Raw genomic sequence first — 22,678 nt, 5'->3', positions numbered from 1 at the left:
GTGGGGTGTGCGTTGTTGATTAGAAAGGATTGTGTGCTGAATTTGGTTGTGAAAGGTTGTAAGGTCACGGTCACACTGTTACCAACGCGCCTTCGATCTTGGCAGTGAGGTCTGCCTGTCCTGCTAGTCTTCCTCAGCGTGTAGACAATGGGTACGCTTGATTACCTGTTCTGAAGCCGCAATTTACGTCCGTAAATTCGTTAGATACCGCTGTGTCCAGGCAGCTCATTGACAAGATCTATGAGAAACGCAAAGCAGCAGCCCTTGAACTTGAGAAGTACACCCACTGTGGCAATATGTTGAAATACAACCAATAACCCATTGTTCAGGCAAATTCGAGAGTGCCAGCAACAGGGGGAACACAAGCGCATCAGCCAAATCATTGACCAACTTGTTGACATGTTCAGCAACACCGCGAACCCTCTCCACATTAGGAATGGCGGACTCATCGGTTTAGCTGGTACCGCGATAGCGTTGGGCGTAGACGTGGCTCCCTACATGGAAAAATTTGTCAGGCCACTGCTTGATTGTTTTGTCGATCCAGAGAATAGGATCAGGTATTTTTCTGCGGAGTGCTTATACAACATCGCCAAAGTGTCGAAGGGAGAGGTTCTGGTATACTTCAACGACATATTCGATGCCCTGAGCAAGGTAAGCGATTAAATTCTACTGTTTCGTCGCACTTGTTCATCCAGCCCAGTTAGCAGCCGACTCTGAGCTCTCTGTCAAGAATGGTGCTGAACTTCTTGATCGACTGTTGAAGGATATCGTTGCGGAATCCGCTTCCGTGTATATTCCCCTTTATCCCGAAACGGAGAAAGTACGTGACGACAGAGACGAAGCGGTTGGGGTGCTTGTTCCTCTACCAGATGGGCTGCCCGGAGAAGGCGCGAAGAAAGCCTTCTCGCTGGCGCACTTTATCCCGCTACTCCGGGAACGTATCTACGTTGTTAGCCCCTTTACAAGGAGCTACCTCGTATCTTGGATGAACGTGCTAGATTCAGTTCCTGAGTTGGAGCTGATTTCATATCTTCCTGAGTTTCTGGACGGTCTTTTGTGCGTGATTCGACAACTATATCTTGATCATCTTTTCTTAATACAGTCTATGTAGGAAATATCTTTCGGATCCCACGGAGGATGTGCGAGTTGCGACTGAAAATCTATTAGCTGACTTCCTCCGTGAGATTCGCGATGTGACAGTTGTCTCTCGGCAACTCGACCAATATACCATGAGGACTTCAGTTGAGTTTACACGACGTGCTGACGCGACCCTCGAAAAGCTACCCGATCTTACACTGGACAATGCTGAACGGGCATTGTTTATTCTAGAGAATGACGACCAGTCCCATCAGGCTAGCGAGTCCGCCGTAAAGGAAGATTCTTCGCCAGAGATCAACGACCGTGATACCGGAGGTAATTGAAGTCACCCCCTCCTAACATTACAGAGGATAGTTACCTTCTTGACAGCATGGATACCTGGGCAAGGTGTTCAAATTGATTTCGCCTCAATTATCGAAATATTAATTCAGCAACTCGATGGAGAACGTGAGTTCTTTGGTTAGCTCTGGTGATCCACTTTCAACCCTGTCGATAGATGACGAAATTCAGCAATCTATGGCTTTGAGATGGCTAGCAGAATTCCTTACCTTTGCACAGGATGTCATGGTTCCCTTCACACCCCGGCTCATCCCTGCCATTTTGCCCAATCTCGCCCACCACGTTGCTATGATTCAATCAGCCGCTATTCGCACCAACAAGTTGTTGCTGAATGTTGTTCAAAATCTCCCTTCTCCCGTCGAAACTCCTCCCCCCACACGGCCGATTGCCGAGAAACCACAACCAAGCAGGATTCCTAGATCTCCAACACCTACAACGTCTACAACCAACTCAAGACAATCTACACTTGGTAGTCAAGTCAGCCAAGCATCAAGAGAGGTCGCAACCCCTGATATCCTTCCGGACGTACCTCCCCTACAACGCCATCGTGCTAGCAATGCAGAGCTCTCGCTTACCCCTCGACCTGCTGCCGTAGCAGAAATATCCGCATCTAGTTCAGAACCCAGTCGACCACATTCGCCAAGCTCGCTTGTCAGTCAGCCTGGAATGAACGGCAACCTCGCTAATTCACAACAGCAAGAAGATACAGATCTATTCGATTACCAGGCCACAGTGAATGAGCTGACAATCCAGTTTTTGAGCGAGTTCGAAGAAACAAGGGTAGCTGCATTGAAATGGCTGATTATGTTACACCAAAAGGCTCCTAAGAAGGTATGTTCTACAAGTAAAATCTTTCCGTTGATCACTATTACCAGTTTAGATCCTCGCCATGGACGATGGGACATTTCCGGCTTTACTCAAGACATTATCCGATAGTTCAGAGGAGGTATACCAGTTTAAGTCATTACCATTTATCTCATTAATTGGCGTCGTTTCAAGGTGATAAAACACGATTTGCAACTCCTAGCACAGATATCCTCTAGTTCAGAAGAGAATTACTTCAAAGCGTTTATGATCAATCTTTTGGAGCTCTTCAGCACCGATCGGAGGTTGCTAGAAACGAGGGGAAGCCTCATCATCAGACAGTTATGCCTTAATTTGAACACGGAGAAGATTTACCGTACATTTGCAGAAATCTTGGAGAAGGAAGATGTAAGTGACTCAATACTCGACTTTGGGCAGCTTTCCTGATGTTCAACAGGATCTCGAATTTGCAAGTGTCATTGTTCAGAAGTTGAACATCATCCTCATCACATCTCCCGAACTTGCGGATTTTCGGAAACGGCTGAAAAGCCTAGAAACTCGGGTCCGTCCAGGTTGTGCACATCATTTCGTAGTTACTGATGAATTGGCCAGCAAGATGGCCAAGCACTGTTCACAACGCTCTACCGATCATGGTGTCACAACGCGGTCGCAGTATTTTCCCTCTGCCTGCTCGCTCAAGCTTATGAACATGCATCGAATCTGCTCTACATTTTGTAAGGTGTTTAGAGCTCTGCAAGACTCCTACTTACCTCGTTTATACAGTGCTGATTTAGAAATTACTGTGCCGATGCTCGTGCAAGTCGATAAGCTTGTGCAACTCATCGAATCACCGGTCTTCACATGTCAGAAATCCACATATCTCCCGTGTTCTAAAATTTGACTCTTTGCAGACATTCGACTACAATTACTGGAACCAGATCGATATCCGTATCTCTTCAAGTGTCTCTATGGCTTGTTGATGCTGCTGCCACAAAGCACTGCATTCGTCTCACTGCGAAATCGGCTCAATGCAGTTAATTCTGCAGGGTTTCTACACATTGCTCCGAAGCCGTAAGCGTCCTGGTCCGTACCTTTGTGTAGATCATTGCTCAGTTGACTTCCTTCAGAACGATAGGTCCTATATCCAGTCGTTCAAAGATTGGTCGCGACGATATCAAGTGGCAAGAGCTGCTCCTCCATTTCCGGTCGGTGCAAGCTAGACATGAAAAGGCTCGACGACAGGCACTTGGTGCAGATACGTCGACGATCTCGGGGTTTCCTGACTTGGATAAGCTGGGTGACATGACAGGCGAGAGACCAGGACGTGCACCAACAACCGGTCGCCCACCCATGCGTCGAAGAGTTACGGGTGGAGAGTTACCAAACCCCATGTCCCCAGCACCACCTCTTGCCAGCAAGGGCGGGGCGTTATCGCCTTTGAACCCGAAGGCAAGGGTTCCAAGCGGATTGACGGGAATAATACCTTCCCAGAGTGGTGCAAGCGTTACGTCCAGCAACACGAATGCGGCGGCGGCACTGACGCAGGCACAGAAGCAACGTCGCCCTATCGATTTGGCGAGGAGAGCCTAAGTTACGTGATGATGATGATGATAATGACATTCTTTACCATGAATAGTATTCTACACTAATCGTTCGAACTATGACTGTCGGCCATCCGTTGGAAGACATCCCGTCTAATTGTCGTTGACATCGTCTATAACCGCGAATCACCAGGAACCAGGATATTATTCCGAATAGTGTTGATGTCGTGCTCAGAGAGCCCAACGTAATGCTTGATGTATCCTTCTGCTCCGCCGTATTTACTTTCCAGCAGCTCGAGGAAAGCCATCATTGTCTCGTGACTAGATAAAATTGTTGAAGTCGTATACACATCAGAATTGAAAGTTTACGCACCGGCAAGTAAACATGTTGAGGGCAGCCTCGTTGTTCGAGGCAAATAACGGCTCTTTGGCCAGACGTGCCATTATCATTTCGCGGGCAGGCTCCCGGCCAACACGAGTAAGGGCATAATCACGAGAGACAGCTTCATCGTCCACGCCTGCGAGCTGCATACGCAGTGAGGAGAGGGCGTAGTGTGTCGAAAGTGGCATACCTTGAGCAAAATGGCGGCTATAAGTCCAGTTCGATCTTTCCCGGCTGTACAATGGAAGAGACAGGGCTCCGTGGGCTTATCTCTTACATGACGAAGGATGGCGCCGAACGAGTGGCCACCATGATCTAATATTTGAGAGTATAGCTCCATGAAGGCCTTTGTCTGCTGTCAGCATCTTCGGATAACTAGGCAAAAGTTGGAATTGACCTCTGTTTTACCACTTGCGTATAATTGATATCTCCTATCGACCAAAATCACATGGGTATTGGTGTGCCAATTACCGGAAAGGTGCTATCACGTACGCACTTAGCCATCATCTCTGGGCTGTAGTCTGCAGTTTGGAAGACGGGTGTATGCAAGATCTCTACGCCATCGATCACGGGAAGCGGAGTGTTATACTTTCGGATTTCAGTGTCGGATCGTAAGTCAAAGACTTTAGAGACACCGATTTCCTGTAACTTGGCTTTCCCTATGAAAATGTCAGGTCGGGGAAAATGCAAGGCATCCATGAAATAAGCTTACCCTCTGGAGTGATTCCAGAGAGCTCTGCGGATCGGTACAGATACTCTGGCTTTGTTATTCTTCCAGAATATGTTGCTGAGGGGTAGGAACCAAGGTCCCGAACGTTTATTACGCCGGGAATTGAGACGAAGGGAGGCCGTGAAAGAACATCCGCAACGTATGCGGGGTCGAGCGGGTCGAGGTCGTGCATATGATGGGAGTTGTAGGAACGATGAAGCAGATTTGAGTATGTAAATGAAGCAAAACCCGTGACCTGAATACATATGTCACACACAACACGAGATTACCTGCCCTACACGCGTGATGTGACAGACGCCTCATCATTTTCTACCTCTTGTCGCGTCCAAGTCCTCATCACAAATAGGCTGAAATCTTCCGCAAACATGGATTCTGAAGGTCCTTCATCCCCACTCGCGATGCCGTCGTCTCTTCCTCCAAGCAGCGCTCCGGATCCAGTCGGTTCGGTTCGCGGTGGTACCCCTCGCAGACCCGCCGTTGATGCCCTGACTCTGGAAGACGACGAAGATCAGGAGCCTGGTACGGGCGCACCAAGTCGAAAGCGCAGAAGACCGCGTACTCAGGCTAATGGGGAGGTTCCACTCGTAAAAGATGCTGTCGGAGAAAGCGTGGCGGAAAGCTTTGAAACGTTCCTCAAGACGTGAGTTGGTTGTCGATCTCGACGCGCACGACTACTGACTTCTATCAAGCTTCACGGAAGAGGTCGCCTTCGCAGCTACTCCAGGATCTGACGGAGACGCGCCTGACATGGGAGAAGGCGAACTGATATACATCGAGCAAATTCACACGATGAAACAATGGAGTCTTACTACTCTCTACGTTGACTACGGGCACCTCCTTTTACGCGATGACGTCCTAGCAGATGCAATACAGAAGCAATACAATCGATTTCTACCCTATCTACGACGCGCCCTTCTCAACCTTGTGGCCGAATACGAACCCGAATACCTCAAGATCAATCCCACTGCGGCCACAACAGACTCAGCAAATCTTCTGTCGCGCGAGTTCCACATAGCCTTTTATCATTTGCCTCTGGTATCTGGTATTAGAGATCTGAGGACGGACAAGATCGGGACACTTATGAGCATCAGTGGTACAGTCACCCGGACCAGCGAGGTTCGACCGGAGCTCCTCTTTGGAAGCTTCACCTGTGAAGTTTGCAATGGCGTCGTGCATGACGTTGAGCAACAATTCAAGTATACTGAGGTGAGCTGCTATACAAAAGTTGATACATCTGTCTTATCTTGTTCATAAGCCTTCACTCTGTCCAAATGCTCTATGTGGTAACCGCGTCGCATGGCAACTTCAAATCGACACCTCAAAATTTACTGATTGGCAAAAGGTCCGCATTCAAGAAAATCCTTCAGAAATACCCACGGGTTCTATGCCTCGTTCTCTGGATGTAATTCTTCGATCTGAGATGGTTGAGCGGGCCAAAGCTGGAGACAAATGTACCTTTACTGGGGCTTTCGTTGTCGTGCCAGATGTTAGCCAACTTGGCCTTCCCGGGGGAAACAAAGCGGAGTTGCAGCGAGAAGCAACCAAAGCGGGCAACACAGCGACTGCTGGTGTAGGTGGTAACGGGGTTACTGGACTGAAAAGTCTCGGTGTTCGAGATTTGCAATATAAGACTGCATTCTTGGCATGTATGGTTCATGACTCTGACGGTCGGGTAAGAGCTTTAGATGTCAAAGCATTATCGAAGCCTAATCGCCCCAACAGGGTGGCACAAATATTCGGGGGGAGCAAGAGATGGGAGAAGACAGCGGGCAGGCCTTCATCGAGTCTCTCACAGGGCCAGAATACGATGAGCTCCGCAACATGATTGAGTCAGAACACATCTACTCTCGCTTGGTCGAAAGTATCGCACCGACAGTGTATGGCCACGAAATAGTGAAGAAAGGGCTTCTGTTACAGCTCATGGGAGGTGTACACAAGCAGACATCAGAGGGCATGAATCTTCGTGGAGACATCAACATATGTATTGTTGGTGATCCGTCCACTTCAAAGTCCCAATTCCTGAAGTGAGTAATATCGTGTCTACTTGTGGCTTTTAATGACTCCGCTACAGATATGTTTGCTCTTTCCTTCCTCGAGCGGTCTACACTTCTGGTAAGGCCTCCTCTGCGGCTGGTCTCACCGCAGCTGTGGTCAAAGACGAAGAAACGGGTGACTTCACCATTGAGGCCGGAGCGCTGATGTTGGCTGACAATGGCATATGCGCTATTGATGAGTTTGACAAGATGGACATCTCCGATCAAGTGGCCATCCATGAAGCAATGGAACAACAAACTATATCTATCGCAAAGGCGGGTATTCACGCGACGTTGAACGCGCGAACGTCCATTCTTGCAGCTGCGAACCCAATAGGAGGCAGATACGATCGCAAAAAGTCGCTTCGAGCAAATGTCCAAATGAGCGCTCCAATCATGAGTCGATTCGACCTCTTCTTCGTCGTCCTAGACGAGTGCGATGAGAAGACAGATCTCAATATCGCGAGACACATTGTCAATGTTCATCGATTCCAAGATGATGCCATCAACCCCGAGTTCAGCACAGAAACCCTGCAGAGATACATCCGTTACGCAAGGACTTTCAACCCCAAAGTACTTTCCCAATCGCTGTCGGGTGTATAATTGTTGCTGATCTCTTCTGTAGATGTCACGAGAAGCCGCGGATGTGTTGGTGGAAAAATATAGGATACTTCGACAAGACGATTCAAGGAACTCATACCGGATTACCGTTAGGCAACTGGAAAGTATGATTCGTCTCTCAGAGGCGATTGCCCGGGCGAATTGCACCAACGAGGTAAATTCCTATAAATGATTAGCTCGCCGTCAAACTCAAAAGAATCACAGATAACTCCTGCGTATGTTCGCGAAGCGTTCACTCTGCTGCGGCAATCTATCATCCATGTGGAGCAAGATGACATTGACTTTGATGAGGAGGAACTCGAGGGTGAACGCGACAAAGGACGACCGCACGCACCCACTTCTGTGAACGACGCGGATGGCGAGGACGTACCCATGATGGTGGAAGAAACGGATGGAATGGACGAGACTATGCCGCTAAACGGCGTTCGGGTCATGGGTGCTGACCAAGGTGCTTCTACTCAAGAGGCATCATCACGGGCGGCCACTGCAGCTCCCGAGAGTGAACAGCAGGCAGCGCCACCAAAGCGGCGTATGGTTATTACACACGACAAATACATAACTCTGCGGAGTTTGATTGTCCTGCATCTGCAGGAGCACGAACGACAAACGGGAGTGGGTCTGGATCATGATGAACTCGTTGACTGGTATCTAGAGCAGAAGGAGGAATCTGTTCAGGATATAGAAGAGCTGGAGTTTGAAAAGGAGCTTGTGACCAAAATGCTCCGAAAATTGCTCAAGGTCAAATCAACGTTGTATATGTCGTGTTGCTGCTGACATTTACCTTTTCTAGGATAACTACCTTTTGGCTGTTAAAGGAGATGTACAAGAATCTCTTCCCTCCGAAACTGACACCCAACAATCATCGACGATATTGGACGGGGAGAATATGCGTGTATTCTATATGGTGCACCCGTCGGTCGACACAGAAGGGTCGTCCTTGACCTCAGCCCCATAGATTTAGATAAATCTCCGGTTTCACATTTTTGTTTTTATAGCTCTGCTTTGATGTATTGTAGATGTAATTCTAGACGAGGCGCGTCGAAATTTATTGTCCAAATCTGGGAAGCTCACGCGTCGAGGCGTGATTTTCGGTTGTCACCACGTGGGCGTGCTATTGACAAGAGCGCAACCATGCTCCAAAGACCATTTATACCTTGCCAAGATTTATACCCTACTTATACCACAATTAATCCTCGTCTCAAACATCCTAGCCGTCCGAAGAGGCACGCCCGGATATAATTTCTCGGCGTCAGCCCCGCCATCACTGACCACCTGTCGGACGGCATCTTGATTCGCAGTGTGCACCAATATTTTGCTCTGGACTGTAGAAATCATCAATAGCCTGCGACCTCCATGCTCACAAATCCATTGATAGTGCCGACTATCCTTCCTACAGGCTCTCTTGTCTTCGCTGAGGTTGCCCAGGAGGGACGAGCTCAGGACGTTATCGACACTCTTGTTGACTTGCCAGGCGTGAAAGAGCAGATACTTGGAAACCTCGATGATCATGGGTGGGCCCTACAGAGAATCAGAGTAGAACAGAATGGCAGGGTTTGGGAGGAGGACGAACTCCTGAGTCTTGGGGATGGTAAGCTCGCGTTCGTCAATTTAGCTCATCTAAATTGATCCATCCTGTAGGCACCGTACAAAGTAGTACGCTGGTTGCGCCGCTGGTAAATGCGCCTCCCGCGAAGTCTGAATATCTTCAGCGTCATTTCTCTTCGTTTCCCATGACTGCACACCTGCACAACCCTGTACTTCGATTGGTCTCTCTCCACCCTCAGTTATCTTGTTCTTTGGCTTTTCTTAGGGTCCCAGAAATTCACGATGGGTTTGAATACAAAGTCTTTGTATCAAGGACAATGTCAGTAGACGACGTAATCCACACTGTGATCGAGGAACTTGGTCTGGCGAGATCATTGCCCATTCCTGGAGGAAAATTTGAGTACGTCCTGGAGGAGGTTTGGATAGAAAGGGATTCGCAAAGTCAGTTTTATCTATCTGTGTTTCTATGACTTGCTAAATTTAACGCGCCCAGAGTCCACAAGACTTCCGACGACCTCTCTCATTCCCGAAATTCTAGGCTTCCCCTTTTCAGCAAATCCTTTCGGGTCTTTAGGACACCGGATACTTCGATTTTGTGTTCCTGATGAGTGGTATCGCCGTACAAATTCTCGTGTTGTTCCTACGGCTGGCTCTGAACCCTCAGAAGCGACTCTCAGGCGACTTGCCGCTCTTCAAGAATCTGACCAGGAAGACGAAGACGAAGGGACTGCGAAGCTAGCTGGACAAGCTGAATCGCATCTACGTCATCCCACGGCAACGCAGACTATGGAACAGCGTGGTCTTGTCACCCAAGGCCGTCTTTCCAGCATGTTTGAAGGGTGGCTTCGGCCTACGTCACCCACGACAGCCCGACACAGTACTGTTTTTATTTCTGACAACAAAAAGAGTGTTAGCGAGCCCAGACTGGTTGAATCCCCGACAGGAAACATGCAAGACGAAAACCAGACCACGGCTTCAGCTGACGGGGACAACCTGGATGATTTTGATGCTGCCTTCGAGTTAATGCTGGTAGGTATATAATTCGCACGACATTTTGGAGCCTACTCAATATTTGTTCCAATTGCAGGACGAGTTTGGTTTGAAAGGTGAAAAACGATCTGCAATGTATGCACTCACACGAGATCGCAAAGCGTATCTACTTCGCCAAAATCGTCAATTCCGGTCCTCCAGCCAGCCTTCGGATGCGGAAGCGACTCTTCGCGCCAATAATCCACCCCACTCTGTGACATATGGCCCATCAAGTGCTGCAAGCCTACTTCCCCGACTCATTCCCCAACTAACTGGTGACCCAAATCTGCCCCGCCGCTTCTCTATTTTTGGTTGGGGAGCCCCCAGCGCCACCCCGACTGTTGCCTCGGCGGTCACCAGTGGCTTCAGTGGAGAGGATAACACGGCTGGCCGAGGCTCTCCGGGCAGAGGGAAATCACAAACTATTGAATTTGTTGAGGAAGTGCAACCAATTCAAATCCAAACTACTGGTGGTCTTTGGAGTAGTTGGTGGACATCTTCTGGAGGCGAAAAAACTGCTTCAGGAGACAAGAATGGCAAGAAAGAATCTGGGAATTCGGCCAAATGGTACATAGACGCCCTTTGTATCGGAAAGCCTCCCGATATGAAGCTGGTGAAGCACCTCATCAGTCTACGCGTCCATCTATCAACGGCGAAACTTGCTTTTATTGAGGATTTCGTGCGCAACCAAAAAGGACTTGAAGCTATCGGCGTGTTGCTAGCAGGCTTAGTAGGGAAGGGCGGCAAGAGGAAAGGACTCAACGAGGTAGAAACGACGGTACTTTTTGAGTTAATCAAATGTCTCCGAGTCTTGCTCAACACTGAGGTAAGTAGCATAATTAAACTGATTAAAGGAGGATGTGATGTTCACCGCTTGACAGCCTGGCTTTGACGAAGTTCTATCTTCTCCAACCGTCATTACCCACATTTCGTACTCATTGCACACCCTTTCACTCAAAGTCTACACGCTGGCATCAGAACTTCTTGCGGCTATATGCATTCTTTCGCTCACTGAAGGGCACAGGGCCGTCCTTGCAGCCATGTCAGATTTTCGGATTGCGTTCGAAGAGAATTTTCGTTTTGAAACACTGATAGCTTCCCTTCGTCCCCCCGACGTGGACATTGATTCCGAGAGCGATAATGGGGCCAGTTTTGGCAATGAAGAAGAGGGTGTATGGGAAGCGCGCACGGCTTCCATGGCTCTAATAAATGCGTTGGCAAACTGTCCTGAATCTCTCGAAGAGCGAATAATGCTTCGCGAAGAACTTAGTAGACGCGGGCTAAATGAAGTCATAGTGGTACGTGATTTGATATACCTATTTCTATCGGTTCGGATAGGCGGTTTTCTCGCAGACTTTGAGATACATCAAACCTCCAGATTCCTTGTTGACCCAACTTGATGTATATTCGGAGGAGAAATTCGAAGATGAAGAAGACGTGCGCGAACGTACCCGGACCATGATGTCTCAAGGACTCAAGGCTCACCAGCGGACACGTTCGGATTCTGAGGTGGTTTTCCAAGACCTCCTACAACTAGCCAAACAACACGGCGAATTATATCCCATGATGGTTGATATTTTGAAGCATTATGGACTGCTATTACAACGGGATGTTGGCATGTACGCCTTCTATGGTCTTTGGCACATTAACAGTAAAATAAACCAATACTCCAGACAGCTCAAGGCCGATTTGTTCATTATCCTGGATCGCTTCGTCGAACAAGCAGCAATGCTCGAGAATTTGTGATGGTTTCCCCTTTTTCGCCGCCAGACCTTCAACACTGACTATCACCTTTGATATAAGTGATGAAAGCTGGCATACTTTTTTGAAGCGTTTTACGTCTTCTGTTCAAGACATTACTGGTCAAGAATTGGAGGTTAAAGCTGCTTCGGAGAACGATTCAAGGGAGGTCGTGGAAAGAGAACTGGAGTTGTTGCGCACCCAAGTCGAGGAACTTAGCGAGGAGGCAGGTTCATTCGTTCAATTAAGATTATCTCGCTCCTAATATCGCTCTTATTAGCGAACGGAACTGCGAAACGAGTTAAATCAGCAGATTGCTGAGATAAATACATTGAAATCTTTTCCTCTCGGAATCTCAGTCCCTCACGCAAAGGCTGGAAGGTCCGGGTCTGAGGTGTGCCAGTTCGCAAAACATGATGTCATTGACAGTGACTGGTTCTGCTATAGAACTTTCATGGTCTGGTCCAACGCCTAGTGCAGAAGGAGAAGCAAGTTCTTCAGCTTCAGACTGAGCTTGATAGGTGTAAGGCTCAGAATCCGGGTGAAGGACGGGAAGCTGTACGTTTATTGATTGCAGACCAGATTTCCCATTTGACCTCCGACTAGGATGATCGCGCAAAGCGAGAACGCGATCGAATCAAGTGGAACACCCTTATGGACGAGATCGCCAAGTTGAAGTTTAAGGTATGGGCATTGTTGATGGGGTATCTTGTTTAACTCTTCATGATTGACAGAATGGAGAGCTTGAAAATGGTTTGGGTAGAAAAGACAAAGAAATTGCTTACCTCAAGCGAGCGCTGGAATCAGTCTATACCAGATTTCTCTCAAGAGAAGAGGCTCGTGAGGAGAACAAAGAGGCTGAGATGGATGCACAACTCATCGCTAATCGCGCAATTGAGCGATTGACCCAAAAGGATGAACAGATTGTTGCTCTGATTGCTGAGGTGTCACAGCTTAGAGCTCAATTGGTTGCCAAACCAAAAACAGAACGAGAATTTAAGGCGAAAAAATCTCCCCCTCCTCCACCTCCAACCAGGCCCAAACAACTAGGAATACTTGCTGCCTTATCCCATGCAGTCGATTCCTCGAAAGACTCTTCACGAGACATCTTACTCGAAGCTCTGCCTCTGTCATTTACATCACCAGACACCGAATCCAATCCAAAGCCTGTCTCTGAAACTGCTTCGGACCATGATGAGGCATCTTTCCCTCCGCCTCCGCCTCCGCCACCTCCTCCGCCTCCGCCTCCACCCCCATTTTTCTCACTTCATTCACCTCCACTTATTCCTCCTCATTCGCCCCCACTTCTCCCTCTCCACACTCCTCCGCCTCCACCCCCACCACCGCCGCCTCCCGCACTACCCGGTAATAATAGCTCACCATTTCCACCACCACCTCCACCGCCACCGCCACCGCCGCCCGCTTCGTCGGTCAGTAGTTCAAGTTTTCCCCCTCTACCGCTTGATGGACCCCCACCTCCTCCCCCTGGACCACCAAGAGCAGGCGGCATTCTCAAGGTCAGCAAGCCAAGTAAACGTCTCAGACCCTTCTTCTGGAACAAGATATCCGGACCTTCCGTGGCAGCCACCGTCTGGAATGAGCTATCGCCCAACATTCACTTTGATCTGTCTGACCTCGAGACGACCTTCATAATCGATAACGCACCCTCTACGCCGTCACAACTAATCAGTCCACGGAGGCAAAACGTTACAACACTTTTGGATATTAGTAGGGCCAACAATATTGGTTTGCTTTCTTTCTACCTCCTTGGATCGTGACCAACGTCTCCGATTATTGTAGCTATCATGCTTTCGCGTATAAAAATGGACTATCCTGAAATACGGAGGGCTTTGTTGGAAATTGATGATGAAACGCTGTCCATTGACGATCTAAAGGCCATCAGCAAGCAATTGCCAACATCAGAAGAGGTACATTCATTCCGTCCCGCGTCTTCCTATTTCTTCATCATTGCATAGGTTCAAAGAATTCAGAACTTTGACGAAATCGGAAAACTCGCGAAGGCAGATCAATATTTTAGTCAAGTATGAAACTAAAATAATCAGACGTTCTCAATTTATCCCAAATCTAGATCATCACAATTCCTCGCCTCTCAGAGCGTCTCGAATGCATGCTATACCGTCGCAAGCTAGATCTTGATATTGAAGAAATTCGACCGGATCTAAATACTCTGAGAAACGCCTCCCAAGAACTCCGCACATCCTCGAAGTTCAAGCAGATTTTGCAGGTGGGAAAGCGGATTCTGCTGTTTGCGAAAGCCACCACTGATAAAGCTTTAGGTTTCTTTGGCTGTCGGGAATGCTTTGAACGGATCCACCTTCCGTGGAGGTGCTCGAGGTTTCCAGCTTGAATCCTTGTTGAAGGTATGTCAGGGGTCCTTGAAGTTGGCAATTCACCAAAAGAAAATCGTTAGATGAAAGAAACAAAGACCGCTAGAGGAGGACCGGAGTGCCCCACTCTCCTGCATTACCTTGCCAAGGTCCTTATGCGCAAGGATCAGTCACTAACCACCTTTATTGAGGAGCTGCCGAGCCTTGAGGCGGCTGCTCGAGGTGAGGAATTGTCCTGGTCGCACAGAAGCTCCTCTAATCACGTCAAAACAGTGTCGGTGCAAACAACTACTCAATCCGTCAACGCACTCGTGTCAGGACTTGATCAACTGAAAGTCGAGCTTCGGGAATCCAGAGACTTACCTAGTAACGATCGATTCATACAAATTATGCGGGTAAATTCCACTTGCATCGTCTGGAAATAAGATGTTCTCACTGTCGAATAGCCTTATGTCGAACAAGTTGGACCCATCGTCGGTGCATTGAAGAACATGGGTATTGCGATTGAAGTAGAACTCAAAGCGCTCCTGAAGTATTATGGTGAAGATCCCAACTCCCCAGAAGCGCCCAAGCCGGAAGATTTCTTTGGACTAGTAGCCTCATTCTCGTCGTCGCTTCAGGTAAGTCGAGAATCACTGGTTACCTGGCGATGGTTATATTGACATTTGTAAATAGAAATGTGCATTGGAGGTTCATGATGCTGAGGCTAAGGTCATGAAGATTGTTTCAAAACCTTCCACGCCGAAGATCAAGCCTGCTGTGAGCGCAGGGGTCAGTTTCCATTTCTCTATGTAGATTTACTTACACTAACACACACTAAGACCGTCGTGGCATTGCAAGATCCTCCTTCGACTCAAACTTCACATTCGACCTTGAAACCGCCCTCACAAGGTTACGCGGCCGGCAAACGTTCTGTTGGGCGTGGAGATCTGGACCAAGCCATCCGTAGTATGAGAGAAGGGAAGCGGAGGAATAGACCTCGACCTTTGAGCAAGATCTTCCTTGACGGAGCTAATGCTGGTGGCAGACCTCAAAGTCGGTTATTCGATAGTTGACGCTTCTAATAATTTCCATCTACAGATGTACCCTAACTATTTATCGAATTTTAAAAAATTATGGATGCCATTACAACGTCGACGCTCGAGTGTAAAAACAGTTGATCACTTTCCGCCGAAAACCTTATTTCTTAAAAAGGAGCGTCATCATGTGATGTCGGCCCAACGCACCCAAACGCATATTGCCCGAATTCACAAGTACCCGAGTACATCTTCTGTGAAATAAGTGGTTGCTTTTGCAGTTTTGGCGCCGATATATTTCTAAGATAAAGAATATTTACAAGGGAGTGAGTACAGTAACTACCTACGGCAATCCAAAATAGCAAATCTGTAATACCTATGCTACTAGAGCAACATCTTGTAACGGCGGGGAAGTAGTTGACCACATACCAGTCGCGACTTGGATCCCCTAGCTTCCCAGCCCCACCATTTCCCACCTGGAGGGGCGCCATCCCACGCCCTGCCATGTGTATCGCGTCGTGGTCGCTTGTGCTGGAATTCACCCGACCCGTCGTTGGTGTCGGACTTGCGTGAATGGATGGGGCCGTGTCCAAGTCCTGTCATGCGCGTTGGGCGGTCAATTGCTTGTCTTCACTGCTGGCAGCTTTTGTCGTCGACGGCGTGGTTGGGCACTCGGCGTTGGAGTCATCGTTTTCGCACCCTTGCTGGATGTGGTTGGCGTAGTCGGGGTTTCTGTTTGTGCCAATACCGACGTTGGGCAGATTTTCGGTTGCAGGGTTTGTCGCGTTGGACTTGAGACGGGTTGACGGGCGCGAGATTCTGAGAGGGATGGTATAGGTTTGATATAAGTGTGGTTTGTTGCTGGTTTGTGAGCGTGGACTTGGGCGTCGTTCCCACAGGTCATGTGAGGTTTGACCATTTCGGGAATTAAGGTTTTCGGCGGAATCTCAAAAGTGTGTAAAAACGGTGTCACGATAGGGAAGGGTAGGGCATGTCATTTCGAATGTATGTGTATACGAGTGCGTCATTTCGATACTTATCGCAAAAGAGTCAGTTGAAGGAAAGAAATTTGTCGTCGATCAGGCGCTGTAAAGAGAGTCGCAGGAGATAGATTCCATGCTCGGACTCAAACGTCAGCGAGGATGGAATGACAACGCCATGCAAATATGAGGGTGCATTCATCAAATAAGTTCAAATTCGTGATACCGTGGTGAAGACAACGGGGGAGTTGCGGGGGAGCATGAAGAGTATTTTTCCCAACGGCAGAAATCTTGGCGACTACTTCTCAACCACAACTTTGAAAAGGGTGTACATCGCTTTGTCGGTCCGCAACTACAAATTAAAAACCATGCAGAAGTCTCTCTCCCTTTTTCCCGGACACGATTCGCCTAGAGAAATTTTACGGGGTGTCAGAATTTGCTTGCGAGAATAAGTAGGTGATGAATTAGCAGTGTACAGAGTCGTCGCCGTATGAGACAATGTGCGGGCGGTATTGCTAATATTGAGCAGTAGTGTCATTGACGAAAGCGATGTAGTGGGGGAGGCGTGACGAGAATAGGGAGGAGGGCGGATATTTCGTGGAGTGGGTGAGGTGTTTGTTGCACACGGACGCTGCTACATGTAGAATCTATTTATAAGCACCTACTAATTAGTAAGTACTAGCCGTCAACCGTATCTAACTGTCCGCCTCCCTAATCCTGCACAATCATTCATCATCATATATCCAATGTACCAGGGGAAGACAGCCTCCCAAATCGAGAGCCCGTCAGCCGCCGGTGAGGGCTTCATCAAATACTGGATAGAACGGACACCCAAAGGCATAACAATTGGCGGCAGATTCCCAATACCATGAAGCCAACCATCCAGAAACAAACGCCTCAGATCACCGCAAGGATATACTTGCATTCCGAACGATCATGCACTTTAGCAAGGCTTTCATGATTGATGGGCGCATCTACACAGGTCACATCCAGGCAGATTCAAATAGGGAGAAAAACGAGCTCAAATTGTCCTCTGCGTTTGCCTCCTTGGCTGTCCTTGAAAATGAAGATCATGCAGTGGCTTTCAAGAAAGCCTCTCGAACTGATCCCTTTGAACCTGTTCACGTCGTCATCACTTCCACAACGCATGAACCTCCGCACGTCACTGTCACTTCCGCACCTCAACGAATGAATGGTGTCTTCACCGAGGAACCCCGTTCCGATGATCTGGAAGCTACCGAACAGATGCTCCGGACACCAGATATTCCCAGTCAGTTCAAGGAATTCAAGAAGGAAAGGAGGAAGCGCGGTGGTTTCGATGACACCGAGATCTGGAGTCAATATATTGACAATGTCCTACCTTCGCAAGGGTTTCTCGTATGTACTATTGCATTCTCACATTTTTCCTCCTTCACAGACGTCAGTCCACTTCGCTGGACAACCATATTTGGATGCTTCAGAAGATCCTCAACATGCGGACTCGCCAAGGAGAAGTGAAGTCCTTGAAACAGCTCAATATGTACATGGTCATTGCATGCTTCCGTAAGCTGGGCCAGCGCACAAGTCATGCACGATCAATGCCCTTCTTCAAGGCCTTGAACGACGTCAATCTTGACGAGATTGATTTTGACAAGGCCAAACCCGACATCACTCCAGATGATTCTGAGATCATAATTGATAGGGACTGTTTGGCGGTTCCTGAACTCTCATCCTGGGCAATACGAATTCAAACGTTTGCAATATAATCATAAGTCCGCCAAAACGACCCCCGTTTATAACAAACACACATTCAAGGAATTCCATCAGTTGCTACTCTCCATCCTGGAAATCTACAGAAAGGAGCTTGAGCGAATGAACACTACGACCGGAGATGATGGGCCTTCCAGAGAAATGTTTAGAAAAGCAGCCACCAGGGTCTCTTGGGCCGGATATTTGCTTCACAGCCTCCTAAACACAGGCGCTGCCCTTCGAATGCACTTGCAAACTCTCAGGGGGTCGCTTTCTGGCTTAGCAGCGTCCAGTCTTCCCAAGAGTCGGGAGAACGAACCAGATATAGATCCCATTCGGGTCGACATTGTCCCCAGTGACGACGACTCAATCGTACACGAGGCTGGTGTTCCTTTCAATGAGGGCAATAACTCTTTTGACGAAGAGCCACTCAAGTCTCCCCAAGACGCTGATGGTCGTGATAACGCGCCTGACGAAGAGGATCCCAGTAACAATGGTCATGCTGTTGCTAGTGCAGACTCCAATGATCCGAACGACAATACGCTTGACGATGTTTCTGGGGATAAGTATGAGGATGAGTTTGAGGAGATCAAATCTGAAGCTGGATACCATGCAACTCTGAAATGGATGAAGTTGCTGGTGTCTCAGTTCCATTCCACCCACCTGCTCATTCGGGGTCTCCCAGTCGAGTATATCTCCCTTCAAATACTGAAAAGTCCATCAGTTGGTGTCGACATGATGCCCTGGAAGGAACTCCTCACAGACAGTAATTTCTTTCCCACGTGGTCACCACTTGGTCCAGGTTCTCGCCTTTGGAGCAACCAAGAAATTTTGCAATTTCTGGAAAATGGCATAAATGCAAATCATGGTAGGACAGCTGGTCATGCTCAGGATGCTCTTAACACATGGGATGAGATATTGAAGACTTATCGGTCCAGCTCCGAGCATCAACCCAGTTTCGATCGTGTGGTTCAAGGCGTGACCTGGATCCAGGATAAGACTAGTGTTCCGGGCTGTAAAGCGTGCGCAAAGGATATCCTTCAAGTCCTCAAAAAGAACCTCGTGGACATTCTGGCTAATCCTCATCAAACCTCTGAAGTCACCCGTGGCCTGCGCTACATCGCTGATGTCTGTATGATCTTTGCCAAACTTTCTGTGACTAAATTCTCAGGTTCGCTTCATTGCGAGGCCGCTCTTGCAACGCTCATTAGCACTCCTTTCGATGGGACTCACCCGCAGTACTCTTCACTTCTGAGTAAAATGCAGGTGAGCCATGCTGCACATGATCGACATCCTGTTTTTTCCCCTCTCATCTTGCTTGATAGCATTACGGGCGAGTTATTGGGACATCGAAGCACTGCTGTCCTGTATGTGCAACACTCCTGTCGACTATTACACCACAAGCAACAAACCAGCCATTCCTCATCAGAGGCTCTCATAGAACCATCACGTCATGTACTCTTCCTGATTGGACTCCGCCACACATAGTCAAGGAGTTGATCAAACATTTTGGGGAACCGCTGAGAGAAGAAATCGGCCGATTAATGGAACGTACGCACTGGGCACCCCTCAACTACAGCCCTTCAACAGATTCCTTTGTACCGTTGGTAAGCCGATTACAGATGGACGCGAATCATATCGATGTGATCACCGAACCTGTATGTTGTTTGACCTCAATTTTGTTCTGTCGTTCATTCTGCTTTGACGCAGGATTGGACCTAGTGTGTTTACCCAGTGCGACTCTTGAAGCTATCTTTGTTATCTTGTTGTCCTGCGCAGGCGAAAGGGATTTGGATTTCTTTTTTTTCAATTGTAAATAATATAGGCCTCGCCCTCGCAAGCAAATTGGTGGGCTTGCCCTTTCCAATTGTCAGCCAAACAATTATCGATGCCAATATGAAGGTTTCATAGCCATATATCCTTTGCTATACTATATAAAAGTGTCATCCACGCTGAGCGGAGAAAAGAAAGATAGAATCATGTCAAGTCCATCACTGAATCTTTGGGCCAATGTAGAAAACCGACAAAGTGTCATCTGAGCGAAGCAAAGAAAAATAGAATCACGTCAAGTCCATCACCGAAACTTTGGGCTAATGCTCATCCCCCCCAACGATGCTCCTAGCCCGGTATCGTCCTCATCCTGGCTCCGTGAAGGTTGCGGAATGTTCAGGTACCCGTTGCCTGCCAGGTCGTCTATGTCTTTGCACCCATCTTCGTCTTCATTTTCGTCATCGTCGTCGTCGTCGTCTATCGCAACGGCCGCCCATTCTCTATACACTCCCTGAATGAAGACGTTTGATCTGGGGAGGCGATATGGGTCGAAAGGGAAAAACGTGTTCAGCTCAGCATCTACGGGCTGGTGTCGTAGTAGGACGGATTGTGGTTTGTTAGTGACAGTGGTGTTGGAATTTGGGATAGAGTTAGGGGAGGGGCCGTATTCTGATCGTTTATTGGACTCGAGAATTGTGTAGCAGTATATGAAGTCAGTGTGGTGCGCAACGCGAGCGAACTGCATCACCACGTTAGGGGAGCAGACCTACAAAAAATAAAAACAAAAATGAGCGGGGTTTTTTTTTTTTTTTTTTTTTTTTGGGAAGACAGAGAGCTGTACCTTCAACGGATTCAAAACAGATATCACAACCCTCTTTAACACGCTCAACTCAGGTATCCATTTATTCTTCCCACTCACATTGCTCGACCTGAGCCCTTTGAACGCAACACCAACCTCGTCATCAACATCTGCGTCTTGCAAAAGATCTCTCCAACGAAAACAAAAAATTAAAAACACAGCCTGTGCAACAGCATAGAAAACAGCATGCTGCGCCCCTCCTACCCAGTCATCACCATGAAGCTTAATGGCCTCCTCCACGCCGTCAAGGTGAGCTTGAAGGTATTCACACAGCACGGCAACTACCCTCCTCGCGCCGTCGCCGTCCACAAAAGTTGCTCGTGATACGAAGCTACCAATGTAAGATGCCGCTGCTGCTCGTGTAAGTTCTGGTGTTGTTGGAGAGCTGCTGGCGGAGGAGTTGGGATTGGATGTCGTGGGTGCGGTGGGTGCGGAGGAGAACAAAGCCCGGTCGACGAGCATCCCTTGAAAGATGTCCGCGAATTCTGGGTCGAGGGAGGTGTACCAGAACACGAGGAATTGTGTATAGCGTGATTTAAACGTCCGGAGAATGGTGCGGTCAAAGATGGAGAGCAAGGAATGGAACTGTATACGTAGGGAACTAGATTTTGATGCCTGGGCGTGGCCTGCAGGAGTGGGTATGGGAGGTTCGGCGAGGTCAGGTGGTTGAGAGAATAAACTGTCGAACGATGGCGTCAGTGGGATGGTGAGGGTAGAGGGTAATGGAGGTAATGGCAGTAGTTCAGCGGGAGATGAAAGGCGAGTATTCGAGGATGAGGAAGCTGATAGGGAGGTATATGTGCGGTGAAAATGTTGGAATATAAGGGTAAGAATAGCATCGAGCTTCTTGACCATATCCTGGATGTGCTTCACGTTCGTGTGTAGAGATACTTGAGGTTCACTGTCTCCCAAGTCACCTGCATCTGAGGAAAGATCGCTGAAGTTATCCTCTTCATCGTCTTCCTCCTCAGAGTCGGAATTGTCCCCTTCTTGTCCAACAACGACGTCAAATGGATCAATCTCGAACACATCCTGATCCTGTATATTTTCTTCCTCTTCTAGTTCTTCGATTTCAACCTGGATCTCAACCTATGAAAGAAATTAGACGCTGAATGATCGTCCGAAAAGAGCAAAACGCACATCGATTTGTATGGCGCGATCTACAATTGTCGCCAAGATCTTGTCAGAGAGCTCAGGGCAGTATGTTGACACTCTGAGAAGGTTGCGAATGTACGTCGTCTGTACAACTTGGTTTTGACGTTTATGGGGAAAATGGCGAACAAGGAGGGGCTGAAGGGTTGAGGGCAAAGTTGGGATAAGGGAGAGAATGTGACCAAGAAGATTGTGCAATCTGTCATATATCACGCGACGAGTGAGAGGACTCGATGACCCTTCTGGCATACCAAAATTGAGTGCTTGAATTCCAGATTCTATTTAGGTTTTCCCATTAATGAGGTTGGTTGTCGAGTAGATGAGAGGTGACGCACGATGTGTAAATCCTTGAGCTATTTTGCCAAGGACGAGAGACAGATACTCTGGACGGGCACTGAGAAGCATTCCGATGAATACAGTGTATGACTTTACTGTCGCGCTATCGAGAGTTGTCCAAGGCATGTTTACTAATGCTTCGACCAGTGCAGAGTGTGTGCGCTCAAGACGCGAAACGATGTGAGAGAGAGCAGCAATCCAAACTCGCAATTGAGCTGGTTGCGTTGGAGCATCATTGCTGGATGACTTGAAGTTGAATTGGTTGACGAGTTGATCGAAGGATTCGCTGTTTCCCTGGAGATATCGAGATGGGAATGTGTGGCACGCGATGGGTGGGAGGACGTACAATTGACTTTTCGTGGAGAGCATTGTTGACGAATGCAAGGTACATGTCTCTGCGAACATTCTGATCTTGTTTTATGCGAGAATTTGTTGCGATTGGACGACGGATTAGGAGAGACGATGGTGCTGGGGCACCTTGGGTGTGTTTGGGGGGATATTTTTGATGAGGATCCTTCATAATTTCTACAACTCTTGCTTGTGGACCTGACTTTGGAAAACGCTGATTGAATTGAGAGCGTCGTGAGTGGGGGTCCATTGCAAGTTGTTTGCAAGACGAGGAGCAAA

The 22,678-nt window shown here is 48.2% G+C and overlaps 8 protein-coding genes across 8 annotated transcripts; 4 read left to right on the top strand and 4 right to left on the bottom strand.

Moving 5' to 3' along the window:
- Nucleotides 1-200: 200 nt before the first annotated feature.
- LACBIDRAFT_231055 (uncharacterized protein) lies at nucleotides 201-3,831 on the top strand (the record flags this gene model as incomplete). The annotated part of the gene is made up of 14 exons (XM_001876984.1): nucleotides 201-277; nucleotides 330-651; nucleotides 701-1,056; nucleotides 1,112-1,401; nucleotides 1,468-1,545; nucleotides 1,595-1,962; nucleotides 2,134-2,268; nucleotides 2,318-2,383; nucleotides 2,437-2,649; nucleotides 2,699-2,803; nucleotides 2,854-2,975; nucleotides 3,025-3,104; nucleotides 3,153-3,312; nucleotides 3,369-3,831. Coding segments are annotated over 14 exons (2,835 nt in total), but the record flags the coding sequence as incomplete, so codon positions are not given.
- Nucleotides 3,832-3,841: 10 nt separating this feature from the next.
- LACBIDRAFT_188808 (uncharacterized protein) lies at nucleotides 3,842-5,066 on the bottom strand (the record flags this gene model as incomplete). The annotated part of the gene is made up of 6 exons (XM_001876525.1): nucleotides 3,842-4,103; nucleotides 4,156-4,307; nucleotides 4,355-4,510; nucleotides 4,562-4,595; nucleotides 4,661-4,823; nucleotides 4,877-5,066. 6 exons carry the CDS (start codon nucleotides 5,064-5,066, stop codon nucleotides 3,956-3,958), a joined length of 843 nt encoding a protein of 280 aa, XP_001876560.1. The 3' UTR covers nucleotides 3,842-3,955.
- Nucleotides 5,067-5,292: 226 nt separating this feature from the next.
- LACBIDRAFT_188723 (uncharacterized protein) lies at nucleotides 5,293-8,503 on the top strand (the record flags this gene model as incomplete). The annotated part of the gene is made up of 9 exons (XM_001876983.1): nucleotides 5,293-5,534; nucleotides 5,584-6,100; nucleotides 6,150-6,566; nucleotides 6,617-6,918; nucleotides 6,966-7,500; nucleotides 7,553-7,702; nucleotides 7,753-7,971; nucleotides 8,014-8,286; nucleotides 8,339-8,503. The coding sequence occupies 9 exons, from the start codon at nucleotides 5,293-5,295 to the stop codon at nucleotides 8,501-8,503; spliced, it is 2,820 nt and encodes a 939-aa protein (XP_001877018.1).
- Nucleotides 8,504-8,901: 398 nt separating this feature from the next.
- LACBIDRAFT_311550 (RhoA GTPase effector DIA/Diaphanous) lies at nucleotides 8,902-15,265 on the top strand (the record flags this gene model as incomplete). The annotated part of the gene is made up of 20 exons (XM_001876982.1): nucleotides 8,902-9,136; nucleotides 9,187-9,534; nucleotides 9,587-10,122; nucleotides 10,181-10,948; nucleotides 11,004-11,420; nucleotides 11,476-11,864; nucleotides 11,926-12,088; nucleotides 12,143-12,256; nucleotides 12,310-12,420; nucleotides 12,469-12,546; nucleotides 12,597-13,608; nucleotides 13,663-13,790; nucleotides 13,839-13,883; nucleotides 13,952-14,107; nucleotides 14,160-14,243; nucleotides 14,294-14,432; nucleotides 14,484-14,605; nucleotides 14,657-14,830; nucleotides 14,886-14,981; nucleotides 15,032-15,265. 20 exons carry the CDS (start codon nucleotides 8,902-8,904, stop codon nucleotides 15,263-15,265), a joined length of 5,349 nt encoding a protein of 1,782 aa, XP_001877017.1.
- A 345-nt stretch (nucleotides 15,266-15,610) lies between these two features.
- On the bottom strand, nucleotides 15,611-15,949 carry LACBIDRAFT_311549 (uncharacterized protein; the record flags this gene model as incomplete). The annotated part of the gene is made up of 1 exon (XM_001876524.1): nucleotides 15,611-15,949. The coding sequence occupies exon 1, from the start codon at nucleotides 15,827-15,829 to the stop codon at nucleotides 15,611-15,613; it is 219 nt and encodes a 72-aa protein (XP_001876559.1). The 5' UTR covers nucleotides 15,830-15,949.
- Nucleotides 15,950-16,407: 458 nt separating this feature from the next.
- LACBIDRAFT_311548 (uncharacterized protein) lies at nucleotides 16,408-16,744 on the bottom strand (the record flags this gene model as incomplete). The annotated part of the gene is made up of 2 exons (XM_001876523.1): nucleotides 16,408-16,614; nucleotides 16,694-16,744. 2 exons carry the CDS (start codon nucleotides 16,742-16,744, stop codon nucleotides 16,408-16,410), a joined length of 258 nt encoding a protein of 85 aa, XP_001876558.1.
- A 398-nt stretch (nucleotides 16,745-17,142) lies between these two features.
- On the top strand, nucleotides 17,143-19,884 carry LACBIDRAFT_292773 (uncharacterized protein; the record flags this gene model as incomplete). Its single annotated transcript, XM_001876981.1, has 5 exons — nucleotides 17,143-17,583; nucleotides 17,631-17,748; nucleotides 17,888-19,200; nucleotides 19,260-19,541; nucleotides 19,645-19,884. 5 exons carry the CDS (start codon nucleotides 17,143-17,145, stop codon nucleotides 19,654-19,656), a joined length of 2,166 nt encoding a protein of 721 aa, XP_001877016.1. The 3' UTR covers nucleotides 19,657-19,884.
- Nucleotides 19,885-20,008: 124 nt separating this feature from the next.
- On the bottom strand, nucleotides 20,009-22,571 carry LACBIDRAFT_246001 (RNA polymerase I-specific transcription initiation factor RRN3 family protein; the record flags this gene model as incomplete). The annotated part of the gene is given in 10 exon segments (XM_001876522.1): nucleotides 20,009-20,275; nucleotides 20,330-20,470; nucleotides 20,546-20,640; nucleotides 20,656-20,948; nucleotides 21,006-21,189; nucleotides 21,244-21,421; nucleotides 21,593-21,652; nucleotides 21,704-21,944; nucleotides 22,047-22,345; nucleotides 22,398-22,571. The coding sequence occupies 10 exon segments, from the start codon at nucleotides 22,569-22,571 to the stop codon at nucleotides 20,009-20,011; spliced, it is 1,932 nt and encodes a 643-aa protein (XP_001876557.1).
- Between the last annotated feature and the right edge of the window lie 107 nt (nucleotides 22,572-22,678).

Source organism: Laccaria bicolor, genomic scaffold (assembly GCF_000143565.1).
Source record: "Laccaria bicolor S238N-H82 LACBIscaffold_4 genomic scaffold, whole genome shotgun sequence".
NCBI classification, from domain to species: domain Eukaryota; kingdom Fungi; phylum Basidiomycota; class Agaricomycetes; order Agaricales; family Hydnangiaceae; genus Laccaria; species Laccaria bicolor.
The sequence above is the reverse complement of the archived record's forward strand: the minus strand, read 5'-3'. Positions and strand labels throughout refer to the sequence as shown.